Source organism: Papilio polytes, unplaced genomic scaffold, assembly GCF_000836215.1.
Source record: "Papilio polytes unplaced genomic scaffold, Ppol_1.0 DF822067.1, whole genome shotgun sequence".
In the NCBI taxonomy this organism is placed as follows: Eukaryota; Metazoa; Arthropoda; class Insecta; order Lepidoptera; family Papilionidae; genus Papilio; species Papilio polytes.
Window position 1 is genome coordinate 8,789,334 of NW_013527137.1, and position 22,904 is coordinate 8,812,237.

Here is a 22,904-nt window from a genome sequence, read left to right on the forward strand (position 1 = left end):
GTCGACATATAACGTTTAAATATCAAAGCAGTATCTTCACAATACTAATAAACATTATAATCCGGTTTCTATCACATGCCACCCCTACGCAAGACAGTAAAATAATGCTGTTGATATTTAACACAGTTTATTGTATCTCAATATACATAGATAACAATACTACTGTTAGACTGGTGGTACAATACATTCGTCTTTTATTTAAGGTTAAAGTTAACAATATTATTAATACGTAAAGCGATATCTTTGTACAGTCAGCTGCAAATGGGGCGGCTCGCCCGGTGCAATACCACGACCACACAGAAGACAGGCGTGAAGTGAAAGAAATTCCGCGTTTCGTCTGATGAGTGTGGTGCTGGAGGCCTAAATTTAATCCCTTTCCCTTTACATCCTTTTCTTATGAGGAAAGGATGGGAAGGTAAAGTGGATTTGACGGTGGAGGAGATGCATAGGATGGGGAAATTTTCTCTTTATGTGCGTCTTCTCCTCCATCGATTAAGGGTAGGCAACACATCTGCAATTGCGGATGTTTATGGGTAGCAGTCGCTTCAGGTGGCCGCTTGCTCGTATGCCACCTTATATTATAAAAAAAAAATACGTATGCATTTATAAAACTTCAGACGTTAGTTCTTCGGTTTCAAAAATATGTATTTACTTCTCTACTCTCTACTAGCTTTCGTATACTTCAGCCTATGGTCTTTCACTCTATCCTCTACATCTATGCCAAATTTCATTTAGATCCGTTCAACCGTTTAAGCGACAAGCTCTATCCATCCATCCAATAAAACTTTCGCATTTAAAATATTAGTAAGAAAGAAGATGTATTCTTACGTTTATGAATACAGGTTATTGACTAATAATTACATGCGTGTGAAACCAAAGTTCTATATAATTTTAAGTTTTCTAAATGTTATACACATTTATGAAGCTGACTGTACCGAATTTTAAGGAAATTGCGCCTACGTCTTTGACACAGTTGAGTCATAGCCGAATTCCAATAGGTGACGAGTTAACTACAATTTTAACATTAACAAGCGTAAGGAAATACGGGTAGAACTTCTTTACTTCACTTATTGATAGTGTACACTTCATTGCAATATTATTTATCCGCTTCTCGTAACAACTTACAAGGTAAATGGATGACCTAGATAGGTCCGACACGGCGCAATGAAAAGCCTCAGTCCTGTTAAATCTTTATTGCAACTCATCTTTACTACTGAATGTGTCCAATGTTTTTTTACCTATATTAATAAATTAATAAAAAATAAATAATAATAATATTCGTAGGTTCCACTGCAAATTTGCTGTTGAAAAAGTTTTCGATTTTTTTTTTTACTTTTCAGTTGTTTAACAGCGAGCAAAAAATAATCAAAAATAGGATTAAGGCATATAAAAGTTAAGAAAAAACCGCTAAATATAGTTTTTAATGATTTTTTTTATTGTAAAACATGGTTATTTAGTTATTTCACGTCATATATTCTACACCAAATCACTGTAACGTGTTCAAATATTAACAAACAATTTACAAAATGTTTTCAGAGTCATAACTTTTTACAATAAACTTACTCGATTTAAAAATCAGCACTATATATGAACCTTCAAATTAAAAAATGTTTCAATGTACAATACAAAACAGAAAAACAATGAGAAAAGTACTCGAGGAACCAATACATATTTCATAGACAAAGTTTTTTTTTTATTTTTCGTACTTATTTATTCTCCTTAAGCTTGTTACATCCATACCATAGATTGCGAACGGTTGAGATTCCTTGAACCGAACCTGTGATTGAAATAAATTGAAATTAAGATAAAACATCTACTGAAAAACTCGAGTTTATTTTATACAAAATGATAAAACTTTATTACTAGCTTTCCCCTGCGTATTTAAAAAAAAACCTTCTAGCCTATGTGGAGATTATGGTCTACATCTGTGGAAAATTTCATCAAGATCCGTTCAACAGTTTAGTAAACTCTAACATCCATCCATCTAAACTTTCGCATTTATAATATTAGTAAGATTAGTATGTCTTACCTCAGACCTGGTAGCGGTCAGCTTATCTTCTTTTCTTTCTGCGCCTCCTTCATTCTGTAAACAGTGTAAATATATACATAGATACAATTTTCTTATAATGCTCATAAGACGGGTGTTAAAAAATCCCATTAGGCCGATCGAATCTAAACAATTATTTAACTCAAACAAACATACATCTTTACTATTATAATAAAGCGTAAACACACACTTCTTTGTTGCCTAAGATGTCAGCAATTACAGAAAATTTTTGAATAATTATTTTTTTAATAAATAGCCATACACTTACGTTACGCTTTAGGCTATATATTTTCACGCCATTAAACTTAGGGGGTAAATATTTTGGATAAAACCCTAATGACCATTAGTTGCTACAAACATCAATAAAGAAAGGTTGCCAAGGTTTGTCACGTCATGTCATTTTGACATTTGCTGTTGATATTATAATTTGACAAATGTAAACAATAAAATAAAATTTTCAAAATATCATGCGGATAAAGCCGCACGGGAACTGCTAGTATTAGATAAAAAGGATTTTTTGTAAATTTGTGTTAATAATCAAATAATTTACTATAGTCCAAATTATCTACTACGTAATTATGTTTAGATTTTACTTTTTATTACATCCATATCCAAGCATTTGCTTGGGTTTGCTTGGAAAAAAAAAACGAGGCGTGTTTACGATTTTTTTTACTTTTTTAAACAAACCATACCGAATTGCAGTTTATTACGTTTTTCACAATTTGTTATATTTTGTTACAAAATATAAAAACATTTGAACTGACCATATCAGCATTCTTCGTATCATCAAGGACCTGTGACGGGACCTTTTCTGGTTCCATTACATTTGGCGGTATGTTTGCGTGTAACTTGTCTGTCAATGTACGAATCTAACACAAACAAACAAACTAATTAGTTACAAAAATATAACATAAGTATGGAATATATCTGATACTGTGATTATTATATTATTATATTATAATATACGAGTATATTATATATTAGGTTAATTATCATCACCAGCTCACTATACGTCCCCATTGAGGGGTTTCAAGCCTACTCTAAGTTAGGGGTGACTAGACCATAGTCAACCACGCTGGCTCTCTGCGGGTTGACTTCGCACATATCTTTGAATTTCTTCGCAGATATGTGCAGACATCGCGATGTTTTCCTTCACCGTAAGAACGTGGGGTAAATTATGTACATATGAAAATTCGAAAATCACATTGGTACGGCGGGATTCGAACCCAAGACCTGTAGATTACAAGTCACCAGTGAGCCACCGACCCTCTATATGCTGTATGTTAATGGTTTATTGTTACATTGGGGTACTGCGAGAAGCAGGCGCGCGCGCGGCCGATGCAGGGCGGCGCCACGGCGCGCCCGTAGCGGTCGCGGTCCGCGGGGTCGAACATATAGAAACCTATACAATCACATATTACCAAAACAAAAGGAATATTCCAATTCTCTTTCCAAAATCATGTGCTCCATACATCGCTATCATCATATTTGAATCTATTCTCTTAAGCATATCCTCTTTCTCACAATCCACCCTTTTTTATATTATAATGTGGCTAAAGAGCCAGCGGCCACCTGAATTCGCCGAGAAAGCGAAGCGATCGCTGCCCATTTATACGATATTGCTGATGCGCAGCCTACCCTTAATCAACGAGGGAGGAGACGCACATAAAGAAGATATTTCCCTTCATATACGTCTCTACCACCAAATTCACTCTCCCTTCCCATCCTTTCGGCATAAGAAAATAGTGGGAAAAGGAACTAAAAAGAGGCCTCCGGCAACACACTCATCAGACTATACGCGGAATTGCTTCCACTTCACCCCTGTCTTCTGTACTACTTACTTACTATACTTTCTTTGGTCTTCCTCTACCTTTATCTCCATCCATTCAATCTCTCTCCAATAATACAAAAAAAAAACAAGTCATTTATTTATATATTTACCACGCGGCGTCCTGAACAACGCAACAGCAAATTCACCATTACCAGCCACAAACACTCCAGAACGTTCTTCACGGAAGAACTCTGTCACCTGTTGACAATTGAAGTTTTATTATCAGAAGGCGTAAGTGCTTAAGTTAGACATTTAAGAAATATAGACTAAACTAGGGTTGTAACGGAGGCCATTTTCGGATTCGGATGCGAATGCGGAGGCGAAGAGCTTCACCTCTGCAGAAGCGGAGCCTTACGGAAACGGAAGTAGAGGTCAATAATAATAATACAATATTAATTGCGATTTATTACAGAAATAAAAACTAAAACTATGCTGATTAAAAATACAGATTTATACATAATTAAGAGATACGCAAATATAATTTATTTATAGTTAGTTGACCTAATCGCTACACTCGCGTTAAAGATGTAAATTAACCTCCGTTATAACTCTGCACAAGAAATAACGGAAGCGAAAGCGGTAGCGGATGCGGAGTTAATATTTCTTGCGGAAGTTCCGCACTTGCGGATGCGGAAGTGGAGTTCCGTTACCGTTCCGTTCCACACTAAGACTAGACAAATATTTTATTATAAGTAATTTATTTGTACGGTAATATCTCAATGTCTTTGACACGCCGAGACACTTCTCAGTGTTTGAATTATATGTATGTGTTTTTGACTATCCGATACCAGATAACACAAATGAGATTATATGAAAAATGTTTCAAGTGAAGTGTCAACTATGCTTACTCTATATATATTCGAATCTCTTTAGTTTAAGTATAGTAATGAAATGTTTGTTAAGCTAACGCTTGACCGCGATCTCATCTGATGAAAATGATGGTACAGTAGGAAAATTTACGAAAAAATTCTACAACATACATACATACTGCTCGTAACTTGGCCCGCGTGAAATTAAAAAAAAATTGTCAAAAAAACTTAGTGATAACATAGCTTTTTAATGATGCAAGAATTTTTAAAATCGGACAAGTGGTTTTTGAGTTATTTCAATATATACAAAAATACAAAAACACAAATCTTTCCTCTTTATAATATTAGTATAGATAAACTATACTACTACACAATACTAAAACAAACTGTGGCTGAAAACCAGCTCGACACTGGATCTCAACCAGCATCGGTTAAGCTGAGCCTCCTCCTTTTGTCATTTGTTACAATTTTTCAACTCTATGTATACTTTTGGATGGCAATAAAGAGGTTTTTTATTTTATTTATTTATTTAAAAACTGAATGGTTCACAATATGTATACCTGAGTCTCCAGATCCTCGTCCACGAAGCCAGTCTGCCGCGCTCTGTACACCACCACGCGGCACACGCAGTTGCCCGGAGTGTAGAATTTACGTAGGATCTGAAAATTTTATAACTTGATTTGTTTAAACATGTTAAATGGTCCTAGAATGTTCTAGAAATAAGCCTACTTTATTGAATGAGAAACAATAGGGATATGCATGAGATCCTCGTCTTATCTCTGAAAAGAAGTGGAGCAAACAAATTACTAGAACAATTTAAACCCTCAAAAAGAACTGTAAGACGTATCACCCACTGAGAAGACTAGGACTTTATCCTAAGTAATAGACTAGACTTTTCTCCACCAAGCTGGCCTTATACAGTTTAGTTGTAAAACCTAGCAAATAAAAGGCAAATATAAGTCGCGTGGCATGGTACGTCGGTGGCTTAGTAGTTTGAGCATTTGACTTGTAATTCACAGATGCTGATATTTTCGATATTTTCAAATCTCATATGTACGTAATTTACTAGATATCCTTACGATGAAGGAAAACATCGTTATGCCTGAACATATCAGATAGAAATTTAAATAGATGTGTGAAGTCAACTCGCAGAGAGCCTTCGTAGTTGACTATGGTGTAGTCAGCCTTAGGTTAGGCTCCGAGCCCCTCAGTGGGGACGTATAGTGATCTGATGTGATATCACAAAGAGGCGTTACCTGCTGTATACTGAGGAAGGGTTGCGGGGGGCGGTAGTGCAGGTAACTGTCCTGGTAGAGCTGGTCTCCGCTGTCCAGGACCCGGTCCAGTGTGGCCGCGCACCAGCGACACACGTCCTCCACACGAGACATCGCCACCGCCATTACGGAGCACGCCAGCGCCTGCAACACACGCAACCAAAAAAACCTCTCAAATGGTTAAAAAAAAAACTTAATTTAATAGGAAAGGCAAGTCAATTGCTAAGAAAATCATTACAAGATCTAAGAAAAAAACACAAAAGTTATCTGTATCCAAAGTTGGAAAAAGCGGGAGAAAAATTCAAAACTTATGAAGGCGATGGTAATAAGGACTATCCTTTTGTGTTTAAGAAGTCAACTTTATAAAAACCTTTCAAAATCATTGCAGTCGGTGAAGCAACATCTATTATGAGCAAAATAACACCAAAATGCAAAAGAAATACAGACAAAAGAGGCCAAAGGCTTGTATGTACCTGTTTCCCTCTAGACGCGGCGGAGAATCTTCTGCAAGCCATCGAGTGCTGAGAAGAGAGGAACTGTGTGCCGTCGTTCAGCACCAACCAGCCGTTGGAATTACGTTGACCTATAACACAAACAGCGTTGAGAAATAAGAGTAAATAGACTGTCTGAAAAGACGTTCGTCCGTTTATTATTCCTACTCCAAAAGTAAACTCCATTAACATATAGAAAGTGAGCATTTTATTTGATGCCTTCAAGTCAGAGCGTCGGTGGCTCAGATCTTTAAGCACTTGACTTGTGATCCACAGGTCCTGGATGAACCTCGCCATGTACCATTTTCGATTTTTCCAATTTCATATGCACATAATTTACCCGACGTTCTTTCGGTGAAGGAAAACATAGTTGACGCCTGCACATATCGACAGGAAGATTCAAAGGTATGTGGTGAAGTCAACCAATCCACACTGGACCAGCGTGGTTGTGGCTGACTAAGACCTCGTCACCCTAACTTAGAGTAGGCTCCGAGCCCCCTAGTGGGGGCGTATAGTGCTGGTGATGAAATAACATGAGCATCTTCACCTTTCAGCCTGGGGTCCTCCTTGTCCCTGTTCTCGGTGGCGCGCTGCGCGTCGAGGCAGGTGGCGCTGCCCGGCGGGTGCTTGCGGTCTTGTTCCGCAGCGCGGCGCTGGCTGCCGTCCACCCTCACCTTGAGGTCATTCACACAAATGTACAGCTTATGAGAGTAAAGAAGGCAAGGTAAGTAAAGAAACTCATAAAAAAAATAAACATATACCAAAAATACCGAAAAGTAGGAATTAGTAAAGAGTTTCGACTTGTCTACTATTTTAATCGTAGTTTACATTTGTGAAACTTTCAATTGCAAATGTCAAATTTCAAATGCACAAATGACAACGCAGGCCTTTGAAATAACAACAACCGTTACCATGGAAACCTTACTTCCTTGATGTTGTCTGCTTGTAGATTTTGTCTCGTTCCCGCATCACGATTTATTCCAAATTATTTGATCTCCACATTTAATAGCGTAAAAATATATAGCCTATAGCGTGTCGTGTGTCGAGCTTTGTTTTAAAAAGAATTATTCAAAAATATGCTACGACTGCTGACATCAACAAAATAGTATATTCACGCTTTATTATATTAGTATAGTATAGATATAAATGTATAATAATACCTTGCTGGTCGCCGGCACGAGGGCGAGGGCGAGGCCGGGCGGCGCGCGCACCAGCGGCGGGTCAGCGCCCAGCTTCTTGATGGGCTGCACCGTCACCGACATCGCGTACAGCTGGAAGTCGTGCTTCAGACGCTCCTCTGCCGGCACGTTCTGCAGATATCTACAAACAATCAACATTTCATTATAAATATTCATCCAAAACATTGAATATTGCTTTACAAAAATGTAGTTGCATCTTACGCAAACGCCATCAACTTCGGTGACGTGAAAGTCAACACGCAAGCTGCACCATCGTCCTGGAATAATTAAAACAGATAATATTGGATATTGAGTACTTTAGCGATAAAGTATTGGAAAATAAAAAAAATGTTTTGTATCGTGATCTATTTCGATTTGAACGCCATCTAGGAACTCACAACAAAAATCACACTTTTATTCAAATCAGCGACAAAAAGATCGAATCCTTATGCAGTAAAGTGATTATGTGACGTACAGAAGGCCTAATTCTAGTCCCTTATCCTTTTCATCATTTTTTTATAAAAGGATGGGAAGGGAAAATAGATAAGATCGGAAGGGGAAATAACTCTTATTGTGTGTCTCCTCGTCTACTGTCCATTAATGGTAGACAACACATCTGCAATTTCTGATGTCTATGGGCAGTCGCTTCGCTATTTTTTTTTTGGTTAGGGTTTGCCACCTTATGCTGTAAAAAACATTTGAAATAACTTCCAGTAATAACCTGTGCGTCAGCCCGCAGGCCGGTGGGCCCGCAGGCGTGCGGCTCGAACATGTAGAACTGCGGCGCGCCGGGGTAGCGCCACACCGCCACCGCGTGCGGCATCGACCACAGGATGCCTGTCGAGTGATCCTCGAAGAAACGCTCCAGAGCACATCTAGACCCAGCAAATCTATATCTACACTTCTGTATACTACTATAATATACTAATATAATAAAGCGTAAACACACTACTTCGTGGCCTAGGATATCAGCAATCACAGCATGGTTCTGAATCCTCTTTTTAATAAAAACACATGACTTACATAACTTAGGCTATATATTTTCACGCTATTAAACTTAGGGGGTGAATAATTAAAAAAAAAACCTTCACTTGGTAAAGGTACTAAACTAAGCTGAGCAGCAAGGTTGCCATGATAACGGTAATTGCCATGTGATATCAAAGGCTTTCGTTATCATTTGTGCATTTGAATTTTGCCATTTGAAAATGTGACAAATGCAAACAATAAAATAAAAATGTTATAATTTCCTGCGGATGAAGCCGCACGGCAACAGCTAGTTATGTATAAAACAGATTCTTCTTAGAATATCTAATGGTAACCTAGTAACATTACCTGACAGTCATCTCCGTAGGTTCTTTCTGTTCAAGTTTGCCAGTGTACGCCGAGTGCAAATCGTATCTGACGTAGTTCACTCCCAGTACGAAACGTTTTAACACCTATAAATATTTTAAATTGAGGAAAGCTATAGCTAAACTAAAATTTCCGACATATAAAGATTAGAAAATAGTTGGTGAAGTCGCGAAAATCCGCGGTGTTCCGTTTCAGGAATAATTGCCTTGGGAGATGGATGGATTGCGTGAAAGATGACATGATCATGAAGGGAGTGATGATTGTAATGACGTATAGAGTTATGTGGAGGAGAAAACCTGTTGCGCCGAAATTACGGGAGTAGAATAAGGAGGAGATGATGTAAAGCCGTCTTTGGAAGTAACCTGTAGTGGCAGTAGTACATCTTCCCCCGGTCTAAACTCGTATCCTAGAGTAGAGAGTGAGGCGGCGAGCAGCTTGGCGCCCACCGCCATGACGTCATCGACAGTACGGCGCGTCCACAGCGGCGGACGGCGCACGTGCGACATGCACGCGCCCGCGATCGCACCGCACGCAGACTGCAGCAGCGCGTCGCGAGTGAACCTAATATTTTCATTACTAGCTTTCGTACGAGTTCCGTTCGCGTGGTATTTAAAAAAAGTAGACTATGTGTCAGACTATGCTCTACATTTATGCCGAATTTCATCCAAATCCGTTCAGCTATTTAAACAAACGCTAAACATTCGCATTTTCAATATTAGTAAAATTGATTAGTTCCTTATAGTCAAGAAAGGTGATGCGAATCCCAACAACGACTAAATTATAAAGGGCCATTGAGGCTATAGATGTTGGTTGATAAGATAAAGGTTAGTAGTAGTAGTAGGTAGGCTACGGTTTCCGCAACTCCACGACTAGCGCGTATTTTGCGTAAGATAAAGGTTAACTGTTCCTTTGAACATATGATAGTAACTTCAAGATCAAAATTGTATATTGCTGCTTCTTTTTTCTTTCTCTGTTCTCTCAAGTTCTATTCTATTCCTGCTTCTATCTCTATAAAATCTTTCAGATGATGGATCAGTCGGACTCTGGTTAAACTTTATAATCATTAATTGCAAAGACATTTTCTTCAGAATTACAACACATTCAGGAACTACAACACTTAGTGTCCTCACTACGGTGCACCTAGTATTGATTTTTCATAGTTAACCTATACCAAGTGTCTGATAGAGATTTTCTTTTATATATTGGGCAAAAAAAATGCAGTAAACGAATTTGAAGCAGTACAAAAAACTACAGGGTTTGAACGATCACGTTGGTAGGTACTAACTTGACGAGGTCGAGTGGCCTGGTGCCGCGCAGTATGGTGCGGCCGCGCGCCGACTCCACGTACGCCGTCAGCACCTTCCACTCGTAGCCGTCGTCCGGCACCGCGCCCTGCGGACTCACCGCGCCCTCGCGCTTCGAGTACTCCCAGAACACCTTCACTGACGATATGCTGTATCTGATATGGGGAATCTAATCACATACTTATTTGTCAAAATCCAACACTACAAGGATACTTTCTTATGGTTTTAGTTGTGATTATGTAAGGAAGAGTCTATCTTTCTATACTAAAGTAATAAACACACACTACTTAGTTACGTAGGATGTCACAGTATATATTGGAATAGTTCTTCTTTTAATAAAACGCTCTACACTTCTATGACTTAGGCTATATGTTTTCACGCTATTAAATTTAGGATGTGAGTAATTTGAAAAAAAAAAACCGTTATTCAGGAAAGGGACAAAAACTACAAGCTGACATCAAGAAAACAAGGCTGCCATGGTAACGGTAATTGTTATCGAAATTCAAATACCTTTGTTGTCATTTATGTATTTGAATTTTCACATTTGCACAATTTTCACAAATGTAAATAAATCAAAAATTTTAAAATTTCATGCTAATGAAGCAGCACGGAAATAGCTCAAAATTCAGAACCATCACCTTACTTCAAAATAGAGATTTTTACCTAAGTGAACACTTAATTTTACAGTTTTTCAACTCACTTGTTGCTCCCTGGTCTCATGAGCGTTTCGATATTATTCTTAATAGTCTCTGCTAGCTGATCAATGGTGGCAAAGAGGACCAGCGCTGAGGCGCCGCCGGGCGAGGCGCGCCCAGCAGGACCTACCGCGTGGGGGTCCCATAAACAGTACGCGTTACCTTCAGAAGACTTCCATACTCCCACACAGTAACCCTTCGCGCAAACAACCCCGTAATTGTTCTGGAATACACATAAAAAAGTACAAGGATGTCACCTAGAACCAAATGAGTTGTAAAATTCGCTTGCCTTGTTATTAATGTGTAAAGATATAACAATGTAGATATAGATATATCACTTACAGATTCAAAAAACGTCTTAAGACCCCTCCGTAAGTTCAAAACCCCGCCACTATTGCCAGCTTTAATGTCTCCCATAACCGCCTCTTCATCGATCTCGAGTCTCACCTGACATTAGAAATTACAAATTCAATCCAAATATGAAAAATTTACGTGCAATTCTGTACATTTAAGAAAATAAAACAAAAGTTTCCAGAATCCAAAAATGGATAATGTTCCAGTCTTTTACCAGATTTCTATAAAATTGTCATAGAATTATAATCAAGAGTATCTATCGCGTATGATGTGAGTGCAGACTTGAAGATATGTGTTCTTCCAATAACAAAGAGATTGAGGCGTCCTGGAAATAACATCCAACCATCCATCTAAGTAATACATACATTAAAGTTGGTGACGTGGAACTCCGGCTGCACCTCCTCGGGCGTGAGCCGCGGCGGGTTGGCGGCGCGCGGCAGCGAGGTGGTGTAGAGGCGGTCGCCGTACTTCAGTATGGCGTCCACCAGCGACGGCTTCCAGTGGATGTAGGGCTCTATGTGCTCCACCACTATACCCATTACAGCATTCGCCGCGTCCTTCAAGAAAATATTATAATTACTGTGAAATTTTAAAAATATCGCCTATGTTACTCATAGATTGAGATCCCAGACCAGGATGACGACACCTATATTCTAAAACTTTACTGTTATCTGATTAGATAGTACTCGTTTGTGATGTAACTGAATGGCCATTAGTTATCCTGTCCAATGGGGCAGTTACGGGATATCACGCTCTGAAGTTGGTAAAAAACACACCTAAGTTCACTTATTTTCACAAAGCTGATTTTCACATATGTGTTGGAGACCACTGTAAGAATTACTAAACAAATATTGGCAGACAATTTCCGTGGGCCGTTTTCGAAAACAGACGATTTAAAGTTGCCAAAAATTTGACAAAATTTAAATTTATTTTCTAATGCTTAATTTTTATATATTATACTCAGGGCCTATAACAATACCCCCTGCAAGATGGCAGACATTTCTGATGGGGCAAACGGCGTGCCAGATACTTTTTGTTACGCGCTGCTCGTATTGCTAAAAGGAATGAAGTGAATCTTTACTGAATTTTAAGTGCTTGATATTTATTAAAAATAGGTCCAGCAGTTTTTGAGTTATTTCAATACACAGAAAAATACAAATCATTTTTCATTATAACATTAGTATAGACAAACAAATCTTCCAGTCTCTACATAATGTTTTAATAGAATTTAAAGTAAAAAATTAGTAAAGAAATAGCAAACCATTGCAAGCTTTTTCTGAGGAAATATTAATACTTCCATACCTGATTGTCCCTATTGGGCTGATCCAGGAAATAGTTCTCGTTCTGAGCAACCCGACCTCGTAGAGACGCCACCGCGCGGCTGATGCGTGTAAAGTATTTGCCCATCACAGAGTCTTCTAGTGGCTCGATAAGAGCATCTTCGTCTTCTTCTACAATATAAATTATTACCGATAATTTAAAATTACTTTGATCATTGTTACAAAAACAATAACGGAACTAAATTTTACTATCATTACCATCTTCTCCACCTTCATCGTCACCAACAACTTTCTCTGACTTCGGTTTCCTCTCCTTCAAGACTGATGTCAGCTCGTTAATAATTTTTACTTTATATAACTTGTATGGCGCCAGGCATTGCTTCCTATCCAGACCACCTTGTAGTGCTGCAGCGAAAATATTAAAAAAACTGAATATTTAAAAAGTTTAAGAAACTTGCTCCAATGGGCTCTTGGAGAACCATGCTAGACGTGACTAATCTACAAATTAAGAGGCTGTCCCAGCACTGGCTGATAGAGAATCAGATAGCTTAAAAATGACGTCACTGTCAGAGAAAGTAACAAAATCTGATATTTCCATAACATATTTACACGTTTGATTGTTATCAGACAATTTACAATTTGGTAGGATAAGCCCTAAGAACTACATATGGTATACTCGAGTATCAAAAAATGCCGTCTTTATTTATAAGTAATCGCTAAATAATACTCACTCATTTTATCCATGAACTCTCCGGGGCTGGCGAATACCATAAGTGCAGGTGTTGACTCCGGAGGTACATACTCTGGCTCCGGCTCCGGTTTCTCTTCACCTTCTGTTATTCACAAATTCATATTTTGATCGTAAATTTGGTAATTCAAAGTGATATACATAACTCTGGAATAAAACCACAAAGTTCGTAAAACTGTCTTACCTCCTTCGGCTTCTTCATCCTCGGCCTCCTCAGCGCCTTCGCCAGCCATCTCATCTTTTATTCGTTGTAATCGTAGTTCATCACCTAAATATAATACTTGTTTTATGTTTTTTCTTTTAATCTAAAATGTAGCCATTCTATTCATATCATACTTCATTAGATAGGCATGTTAGGAAAACGAATTACAGAGTGGTTAACTCTAGTTTCGTATAGTGACCATTTTAATTTTGAGTGTGAAATACTGAGTCACGGTAATTTTTTATAATTCTGTAAATTCGCTAAAATGGCGAAGAGATCGCTGCCCATAACAATCCGCAAGTGCAAATGCGTTGTCTACTCTTGATCGATGGTGAAGACAAATAAAGAGGATATTTTCTCTTCGTATGCGTTGTCTCCTCAGCCAATTCCACTTTTTCTTTCCTCATAAGAGATGGGAGGCAAAAGGGACTAAAATTAGACCTTCAATTGAAGTATCCCAGTCTTAAATGTTACCCTTCTTAATCCTCTGGGGGGTGAGTAGTCCCTTGGTCAATGTGGGCGCGGGGTCGAAGGCGACCACCTTCCCCCCCGGCGTCAGCCACACGCCCAGCTGGTGGTAGTCGCCCACCAGCAGGCACACGTGGCTCGGCCGCGTCGGGTCCTCCCACATCCTGAACAACGCGTCCTTTATTTCTGTTAAAACAAAGATAAAAACACACATTAGTAGTAGTCATCTAAAAATAAACTGTATACTTAAACCGAAAAGATACAAAGGTGGTGAGAATTCAAATCTTCTTACAAGAATCGCTGATACGCATAGTATGCTAGTGTGTATAAAAAAAGCTTTCGCACACGTCTTCACTTGCATGGAATTTAAAAACAAATTAAGCAGCCTATGTGATCTTCCAAGTTATCCTCTACATCTATATCAAATCTAATAGAGATCCGTTCAGTAGTTTAGACTACAAACTCCATTAGATGACCATCAATCCATCGAAACTGTCGCATTTATAATATTCGTAATTACTTAAATAAAAATACTAATTATTTCAACATTTAACTTGAAACTAATTATGACTTGAACTTACGTTTCATTGGTTTCTCTTTGATTTCCTCTTCTTCCGCATTTTCACCGAGTTCATCGTTCTCAGCTTCTTCTTCTTCACCGCCTTCCTGTAAATATCAAATACAACATGTTGTCAACTTTATACTTTTACTTAAATTACTTACATAGATCACAAATGTAACACAACGATCTTATGGCATTTTTAACATCAGCAGCTCCCTTAATGGTCAAAATATGATGTTTTCAAGATGACATTGTTAGTTCACAAAATTGCCAACAGCCATAAAATTTTATAGATCCATAAAACGCAGTTTAATTACATAAAGAAGACATTTAACAAATATTTCTTTAAGTTTTTAAAGCGCCTAACAAATTTGAATAGCAATACTGCTATTTATAAAATTTGCTTTTTATTGTTCAAATATTGAATCACTGGAAAAATATCTTACATAATACATTTTAAAAAAGTAAATAATAAAAAAATACTCTTGTAGACCTACGGCATTCTAAAAATATTTCTGTTATGTTAGCCAATAATTCTATTCCAACTAACCCCTTGCGGTTCATCTGGTAGACGCAACGGTAGTGTGACAGGTTCCTCCAACTCTATAGAGAATGTGTTTGCACCCATTTCGAATTTCTCTGTTAAATCTTCAGGAGTAATATCTCTGCTGCCGGTCTTCTTCACGTGGTTGAGATAATATTCAGCACCGGCGTCAAGGAAATTGTACATGTGGTCCTGATGCATGTGTGGCGGAGGAACGGAGGCAGTGGCTGCTGTGAAGGCGGCCGCGGCTGGCAACGCTATAGTACGGCCTGCCATGTCATCATCCTAAAAAACAAGAAATTAAACAAGTCAGGTGCCAAAAGGAAATGAAAGAGTAAGTTTTTTTAAGGTTTCCATTAGGATATTGGAACTTACTCCAACACCAGCCCTTTCAGCAGCCTTGCCAATTGCAGAGTTCTCGCCTCGTGGTCCCATCATTATTGCAGCGGTTCCCTTCGAGATCCACTGGAAAGCTTTGCTCTGTAAAATGTAAATATAACATCCTTACTTCTATTTTTAAATACTTTTTTAATTCTTCTTTCTTTTATAAAAAGTCCCACACTTACGACACGCTTTAGGCTATATATTTTTTACGCTACTAAACTTAGGGGGTAAATAAATAGGAAAAACCTTCATGTGGGCAAGGAACCACAAACTACAAGTTGACATCAAGAAAGTAAGTTTGCCGTGGTAAAGGTAATTGTTATCCAATGTTAAAGGCCTTCGTTGACATTTGTGCATTTGAATTTTGACTTTCCCAATTGAAATTTTTTTCATGCTGATGAAGCCGCAGGGGAACAGCTCGTATCATACAAGCTTCTACATAGCAATAATTTGCTTAAAATCCTTAATTACCTCTAGTTTAGTCTCCGGAGCGCCAAGGACCTCATTGAGCCTGGTGGCGGTGATGGAGACAGGTGACAAGTTGAAGCTGTCGTCGGTGCCGGGCGGCAGGTTGCCGAGGATGACGTCAGCGAGCGCGTCCGGCCCGCCCTTCACGCGCACCAGGCACGCCGCCGCGCGCGCATCGTCTGACGGATACCCTACAAGGAAAACACACCAAGTCTCAGTCCTACCAAATTCTTGTAAATTGTCAGATAACAATACAACGTGTTAATGTGATGGAAGTGTCGTATTTTTATCTGGCAGTGACATTTTAAATTTATCCGTACCCCAGCCAGTGGTGGGAAAGAAGTCAAGAAAGAAGTGTGTCAAAGAAATACAAGGATCTTATGGCAGTTTATTAAAATTGACTGGTCCAATTTTTAGTTACCAGGAAGCAAAAAATTCCTCTTTAGTTGAAAGAACCAAATATTATGCTATTTTTCTTCGAAATTTAATTTTAAAATTTAGTAAATGGTGACATTCTCTCGTGCAATAACCACTCCTTCATTCAAGCGTCGATAGTTCACAAAATTGCCATTGCCATATGATCCTTGACCTACAAGCTGTATCGATGTTACGTCTGTGAAGGTTTTTTTTTCTATAACATAAGGTGGCAAACGAGCAAGCGCCCACCTGAATCCGCCAAAATGGCGAAGCGACCGCTGCCCATAGACATCCGCGATCGCAGATGCGTTACCTACCCTTATCCGACGGAGGAGGAGACGCACATAAAGAGGACAATGCCCCTTCCTATGCATCTCCTCCACCATCAAATCCACTTCCCCTTTCCATCCTCTCCTTATAAGAAAAGGGCGGTAAAGAGAAAGGGACTTAAATTAGGCCTCCGGCACCACACTCATCAGACGAAACACGGAATTGCTTCCATTTCACGCCTGTCTTCTGTGTGGTCGTGGTATTACTGGGGGCGTGCCGGCCCTGCAGTGCTAAGATGTTAAAGCGGGCACTACCACTGTTAAGTGGTAGTGCCCGCTATTATTGGTACAAAAGTTGTAGTTGCAACCAAAAGACCTACCATTCTCATCGCAGGCGTGAGGGTCAAAGAGATAATAGTGGTCGTCGTGCTTCCACACGGCGTTGGAGGCGCCGCGCGCGGTCACCACGGCGTGCGAGTGCTCGCGGAACAGTTGCCGCAGCGATTGCTTCAGCGACATCACCTCGCCTGACTTGGGATGCAACTCGCCTAGAAGGACATCATCTTAGTACCTTGTTTTTTTGGAAACAAGCCACCTGAATTCGCCGAGAAAGCGAAGCGACCGCTGCCTGTATACATAGTACTACATACTTAATTAAGAGGGAGACGCACATAAAGAGGATGTTTTTCTCACGAAAATATTTTCTCACACAGTTCACCGTCTTTCGAATGGATTTTAATTGTTTCAAAATGGTTTTAATCATTGGCATTTTTATCTACTGTTGTTACTGTACACGTTGTTATTATTGAATTTATGTTTCCGTAATTATTTCGTTATATATTTACCGGAATACGCGCTATCCAATATATCAGTTTCGATACAATCGTAATCAGATATTCGGAACTTGTCGAGCACGTCAGCCGCAGCGAGGGTCCCGCCTGGAGTACCCCCTTCCTCTTCTTCCTCAACATTCTCAGCTTCCTCGGTCTTGGTGGTTGTATCCAAACTTATACCCATTCGTTCGAGATTTTCCATTGTATTTTGGTAAAGTATGTCACCACGTGTTAAAGACTGCAATTAGACGAAATTCTTTCCATATTTAGGTATTATGAAAATTTTATTTTAGTACGCCTAGAAAGTTGAAACGTTGGAACGTTTGATATAAGTGGTTAAGTAATCGGTCAACTAGTCGGTTTTTTAGTTGATTAGTGCTTGGTCAAGCAGTTAGAATTATGAAAGATCTACTTTAGAAATTGCAACACAAAATCTGAATGGTATGCTATGAGATCAGTAAGGTTTGATTTGTTAGTCTGACCTCGTCGATTTGATCAGCGGTCCATTCCGAGGGGTCTACGATGTGCGCCAAGGCTATGGCTGCGATGGAGGCGGGCGTGGCCTGGCGGCCGCGGTGCTCCTCCGGGAACCTCTCGTCCGCCTCGTGGAAGCGACCACGGACCACCCAACGGTTGGGCGCGACGGCTGTTCAATAGAACGATTTATTCCACAAATTGTAGGTCTTTTGGTGCCACTATTAAAACTACAAGACCACTCTAGTATAATATTACAATTTGAACGCTTACGTTTTAATTTGTTGACCGGTTCCGGCATCTCGCCCAGCTCCTGCACGGTGACGTCGGAGATGCTGAACGGCTTCCGCTTCAAGTCATGTGTGCAGTCCAGCAGGTGCTCGCACAGCCGCGACACTCGCGTGAAGTACAGAAGACACGCCTTGCCGCCGTCTTGCAGACCAACCTTCATACCATGCGGAATAATTTCAAACCAATGACACCCAATGACATAACTGTACTGCCACAACTAGTAGGACCTAATAAGTCTTACCCTATAGCCATATCTGTCCGCTGGCCAAGGATGGTAGATATAGTAACGACCACCTTCATTCCAAATAGCAACTTCATACTCGCCGGGGATCTATGAACATTCAAAGAAATTTGACCATAAAGAGAAAACAGAATGCAAAAAATGTTTTAGGTATCCTTACTTGTAAAACGCCGGCGTCTGATTCCTTGAAGAAAGCCTCGATACCTCGACATAAGTCGAAGACCTTGGGGTCCGATGAGAGTATCTTACCCCATACAGCTATACCGCGTTCCTGTGTAATTATATAGAGTAATTACTAATTTCTTTAAACTCACTATTTCACACAATAATGGATAAGTTATGCTTTACCTTATGCTTATACTCATGGTCTCGTATTCTGAATCTTTCCTTTATTTCTCCAAGAACAAGTCGCCTAATTGGTCCACCTCTTGCCAGAAGTGATTCCTGTTGATCAATTCAATCATTTTATCTAACAATAGGAAAAATAGACCTCGTGACTTTTTTATTCTAAATCTTTTGCATTTTTCTTTTTCATGGTTCTGAGGTGTTTGATAAATAACACGATAGACAGCAAATCTATTATTACTAAACTGTTCCTATCGTTACTTGGATTCTTAGCAAATGTTATTGAATTTGTACCCTATAAATATTGAAGCCCAAGTCCAGTGTTTCATCTAGAATATCATCGTTCCAAGCCCTCGCGCGCAGTCGACGCAACATGGCGAGTGCGGCCACACAGCACGCGATACTCGTGAATGTTTTAAACGTCTGATATCTGTGAAGTGGGAATACTAAAGTATTAGTGAAATATAAAAAGACAAGTAATCTTTCCAACAAAACAGAAGGATTATTAATAAATCAAGAATATCGAAACAAGTTCGCAGAGAAGTTTTAGGATATGGTCAAAGAAGAAAATTAAATTTGAACCTCGTACATTTTTACAAAGCTCGAAATTTACACTTTTTTATAATAGACACAAAACATCTATGATTTACCTATAACTGGCCATGTGTCGTGTCGCGTGCAATATCCACTTCTCGACGTCCATCTGCTGGAACTGAGAGTGGAAGTTCTGGACCGCGATCTCCACCGGACTGTGCAGGATCGTCTCAGACTTCGGTAGCGGAATTAAGTCGTCTCTAAACAAAATAATCGTTTTATAAGTTCAAAACGATTTTAAACAATTTTCTTGTATGCCCTCTACATTCTTTCTTAAAGTTCATGACTTGATGATTTTCTTTTACTTACACGTAAAGTCTATATTTTCTATATACCTAACGTAATTAGTATTACATGATATGGATACTAAGTTAGTGGCGAGATATACCGGTAAAGGACCTAGAAGAGACACCTAGACTTAGAGGAGCGACCTAGAAAAAGATGGATGTATTGCGTGAAAGATGACATGATCAAGAAGGGAGTGATGACCTAGATGACAGATGTCAGATTTGGAGGACGAAAACCCGGTCCGCCGACCTTACGGGAGTAGGATAAGGTAGGGGAGATGATGATTTAATATGAACACTACATACCGTCCATAAGCATGTGCGTCTGTATGAGGGCTGTAGAGGAAGAAGTCTTCACCTCGCAGCGACATTATTTGCTCCATAGTGGGAGGTGGAGGAGGTTTCTCGGGAGGTACAGGCAGTGTAGGAGCAGGCTAATATAATATAAATCTTTTTAATAAGTATAAAGGTCCAAATTCATTTACTTCGTTATCAATAGAAATAGACACAATATTTCTACGTTTCAATATACTCTATAAACATATTATGACAACTATATTATTTGATATTAAAAACAGTATAAGAACATTTTAGCAATATAAAATTATATTTCAAAACATACCTCTTTAGGAACTTTTTGATAAAACTCTCGAACTTTCTTCCTAGATGTTGCTCTAGAAGTCGCCAAGCTTACCGCGCTCAACGAAACCAGAGGATATTGTCCCTAGACAACAAATTTATTTAATCCAAACAAATATGACACACAATAATTATTAAAAAAAAAACACAAATGTTACCTCTGTCAACTTTTTTTCTATGAGCACATTCATGTGAATACTTTCCCATTCACTTTGGCAATGAGTTTTTAAAGCTTTCAAATCCAACTCATATTTAGGTTCACGGCCTAGGGGCTCAATTTGTACAACCTGAAAAGATTATTGGTAGTTGCTAATTACTTCTCTACCATCTTCGTAGCACGCGTTACATGCGTAGCATCCGTAGCACTCGTAGCAACTACATTACTTTCTAAATACTACAATCTTACTATATCAGTACTAATATTATAAAGAGAAAAGATTTGTATTTTGGTATTGAAATAAATCCGAAACTGCTGGGCTCTTTTAAATTTTTTTTTTTTGCACCAATAAAAAGATATGTTATCACTGCATAACGTAGGCTGTGCTTTTTTTTCTATTCTACCATAGCACCAATTACAGTTATATTAAAAATGCAAATGTTTGTATATTTGTATCTCTTAAACAGCTGAAGGGATTTCTATGACATTTGTCAGAGATGTAAAATCTGGAAGAATAGACTACTCAACCATTTTTTTAAATCCAAGCGGACGGAGTCCCTGTTAATAGCTAGTTAAATTGTAAAGCAGTATTTTTATCAACACACCTCAATATTAGTTAGAGTAATCGGTGGTTTTGGAGTTGTTCTATTAGCTGCACTGAGATCTCCGTAGTTCGCCAGAAAGTCTAACACGAAAGACGTAATACCGGCATATCGAATGAACGCACCTGCGCCATATCTATAGAATACATCTCACAGTAAGAATATCTTAGTAAATACTAATTTTACTATTATAAGTGCGAAGTTTAGATGGATGGATGTTAGAAGTTATCTGCTAAGCGGCTGAATAGATCTTTATGAAATTTGGCAATAACATAGAGCATAATCTGGCACAACACATTAGCTACAAAAGAAGATTTTTCACTCGGACAGAGTTGCAAACTAGATTCAATACACGACACTAGTGAAACAGAATAAAAATTGAATGGCTTTAAGTTGGTCTTATATGGTCAATTACGTGAGGATAGGTAACCAATACTTATATTATAAAGAGGAAAACTTTGTAATGAATAGGCTCCAAAACTACTGGGCCGATTTTAAAGATTCTTTCACCGTTAGAAAGATAATTTATCTGTGAGTAACATGTTTTTTTTTTTCACGCGGGCGAAGTCGCGGGCGAAAGGTAGTTTATAAATTAAATTTTCAGTTTCTTTCTAAAGAGTATTTTATCATACTTACAAAGTATTCGGCTGACCCAATTCGTTAAGCATATGAGGGTCAAATATGTAACATATGGTTTTAACAGTACTACCAGCCTCCGGCGGGTGGCCCCAGATAAGAAAATGTCTGTCACCATTAATACTCAGAATCATCATATATGTACTGCCAGCTAGTTTTTCCATAAACCTAAATAAAAAACAGTTATTCGTATATTATACATGCGAAAGTTTAGATGGATGTATGTTAATATGTGTCGTCAAGACAGTTCAACTTCTATTTTCTTTTTTTCTTTTTATATAACATAAGGTGGCAAACGAGCAAGCGACCACCTGAAACCGCCATAATGGCGAAGCGAACGCTGCCCATAGACATCTGCAATTGCAGATGCGTTGCCTACCCTTATGCGACGGAGGAGGAGACGCACATAAAGAGGATATTTCCCCATCCTACGCATCTCCTCCACCGTCAAATCCACATCCTCTTCCCAACCTCTCCTTATAAGAAAAGGGTGGTAAAGAGAAAGGGACTTAAATTAGACCTCCGGCACCACACTCTTCAGACGAAATACGGAATTGCTCCCATTTCACGCCTGTCTCCTGTGTGGTCGTGGTATTACTGGGGGCGTGCCGGCCCTGCAGTGCTAAGATGTTAAAGCGGGCACTACCACTGTTGAATTCTGCGCAGAGTCGCGGGAAATAGCTGCTTATAAATACAAGCGATAAAATTGTTAATAACATGCGTTTATAAAGAATGTTGTAAAGAACTAGGAGAGCCTAAGTTTAAAAGGAAATGTTAGTAATTGCAATTATTTAGATATTAGTTAAAGTAAAGAGTTAAAAATAAGTAAGGGTAGATCTTTACAAATTGTTATTTGTTCTCGGTGGTCTAATTTGGTTAATAGTCAAAATACTCACGCCATTAGGTCAGCCTGAGCTTGTATATTATCAGGATGTTTTGCCAATATTCCTGACATAGCTTCCGTCATTTTGACTGTATATTTCTTATCGAAAAGGTAAAACGACGTTAGCAACTGATTCAATTGTAGTTGTGGTTTACCTATGAAACACAATTTTCATACAAAAACATCATTAAATTTTATTGAATAGTTTGAGACAAGGGCGGATCCAGCTTTGGCGCTAGGGGCGGGG

General features: G+C 38.8%; 1 protein-coding gene across 1 annotated transcript in view; it reads right to left on the bottom strand.

The window, feature by feature from the left end:
* Nucleotides 1-1,412: 1,412 nt before the first annotated feature.
* Nucleotides 1,413-22,904, bottom strand: part of LOC106107457 — a 24,381-nt gene continuing 2,889 nt past the window's right edge. Inside the window, exons 8-49 of the mRNA XM_013288313.1 lie at nt 22,671-22,812; nt 21,775-21,942; nt 21,142-21,274; nt 20,538-20,666; nt 20,363-20,464; nt 20,047-20,174; nt 19,510-19,653; nt 19,154-19,289; nt 18,863-18,958; nt 18,675-18,785; nt 18,515-18,604; nt 18,256-18,427; nt 17,991-18,154; nt 17,521-17,746; nt 17,056-17,223; nt 15,993-16,180; nt 15,513-15,617; nt 15,144-15,422; nt 14,613-14,697; nt 14,038-14,217; nt 13,546-13,629; nt 13,345-13,446; nt 12,872-13,018; nt 12,636-12,784; nt 11,699-11,890; nt 11,322-11,426; nt 10,985-11,202; nt 10,266-10,439; nt 9,343-9,541; nt 8,963-9,066; nt 8,352-8,505; nt 7,853-7,908; nt 7,613-7,772; nt 7,000-7,126; nt 6,435-6,544; nt 5,944-6,105; nt 5,248-5,346; nt 3,989-4,076; nt 3,349-3,449; nt 2,812-2,916; nt 2,030-2,083; nt 1,413-1,777 (exon numbers count right to left, since the gene is read on the bottom strand). Of these exons, the coding sequence (XP_013143767.1) occupies nt 1,694-1,777; nt 2,030-2,083; nt 2,812-2,916; nt 3,349-3,449; nt 3,989-4,076; nt 5,248-5,346; nt 5,944-6,105; nt 6,435-6,544; nt 7,000-7,126; nt 7,613-7,772; nt 7,853-7,908; nt 8,352-8,505; nt 8,963-9,066; nt 9,343-9,541; nt 10,266-10,439; nt 10,985-11,202; nt 11,322-11,426; nt 11,699-11,890; nt 12,636-12,784; nt 12,872-13,018; nt 13,345-13,446; nt 13,546-13,629; nt 14,038-14,217; nt 14,613-14,697; nt 15,144-15,422; nt 15,513-15,617; nt 15,993-16,180; nt 17,056-17,223; nt 17,521-17,746; nt 17,991-18,154; nt 18,256-18,427; nt 18,515-18,604; nt 18,675-18,785; nt 18,863-18,958; nt 19,154-19,289; nt 19,510-19,653; nt 20,047-20,174; nt 20,363-20,464; nt 20,538-20,666; nt 21,142-21,274; nt 21,775-21,942; nt 22,671-22,812 (5,720 nt within the window). The 3' untranslated portion in view covers nt 1,413-1,693. The remainder of the gene's footprint in view (nt 1,778-2,029; nt 2,084-2,811; nt 2,917-3,348; nt 3,450-3,988; nt 4,077-5,247; nt 5,347-5,943; nt 6,106-6,434; nt 6,545-6,999; nt 7,127-7,612; nt 7,773-7,852; nt 7,909-8,351; nt 8,506-8,962; nt 9,067-9,342; nt 9,542-10,265; nt 10,440-10,984; nt 11,203-11,321; nt 11,427-11,698; nt 11,891-12,635; nt 12,785-12,871; nt 13,019-13,344; nt 13,447-13,545; nt 13,630-14,037; nt 14,218-14,612; nt 14,698-15,143; nt 15,423-15,512; nt 15,618-15,992; nt 16,181-17,055; nt 17,224-17,520; nt 17,747-17,990; nt 18,155-18,255; nt 18,428-18,514; nt 18,605-18,674; nt 18,786-18,862; nt 18,959-19,153; nt 19,290-19,509; nt 19,654-20,046; nt 20,175-20,362; nt 20,465-20,537; nt 20,667-21,141; nt 21,275-21,774; nt 21,943-22,670; nt 22,813-22,904) is intronic.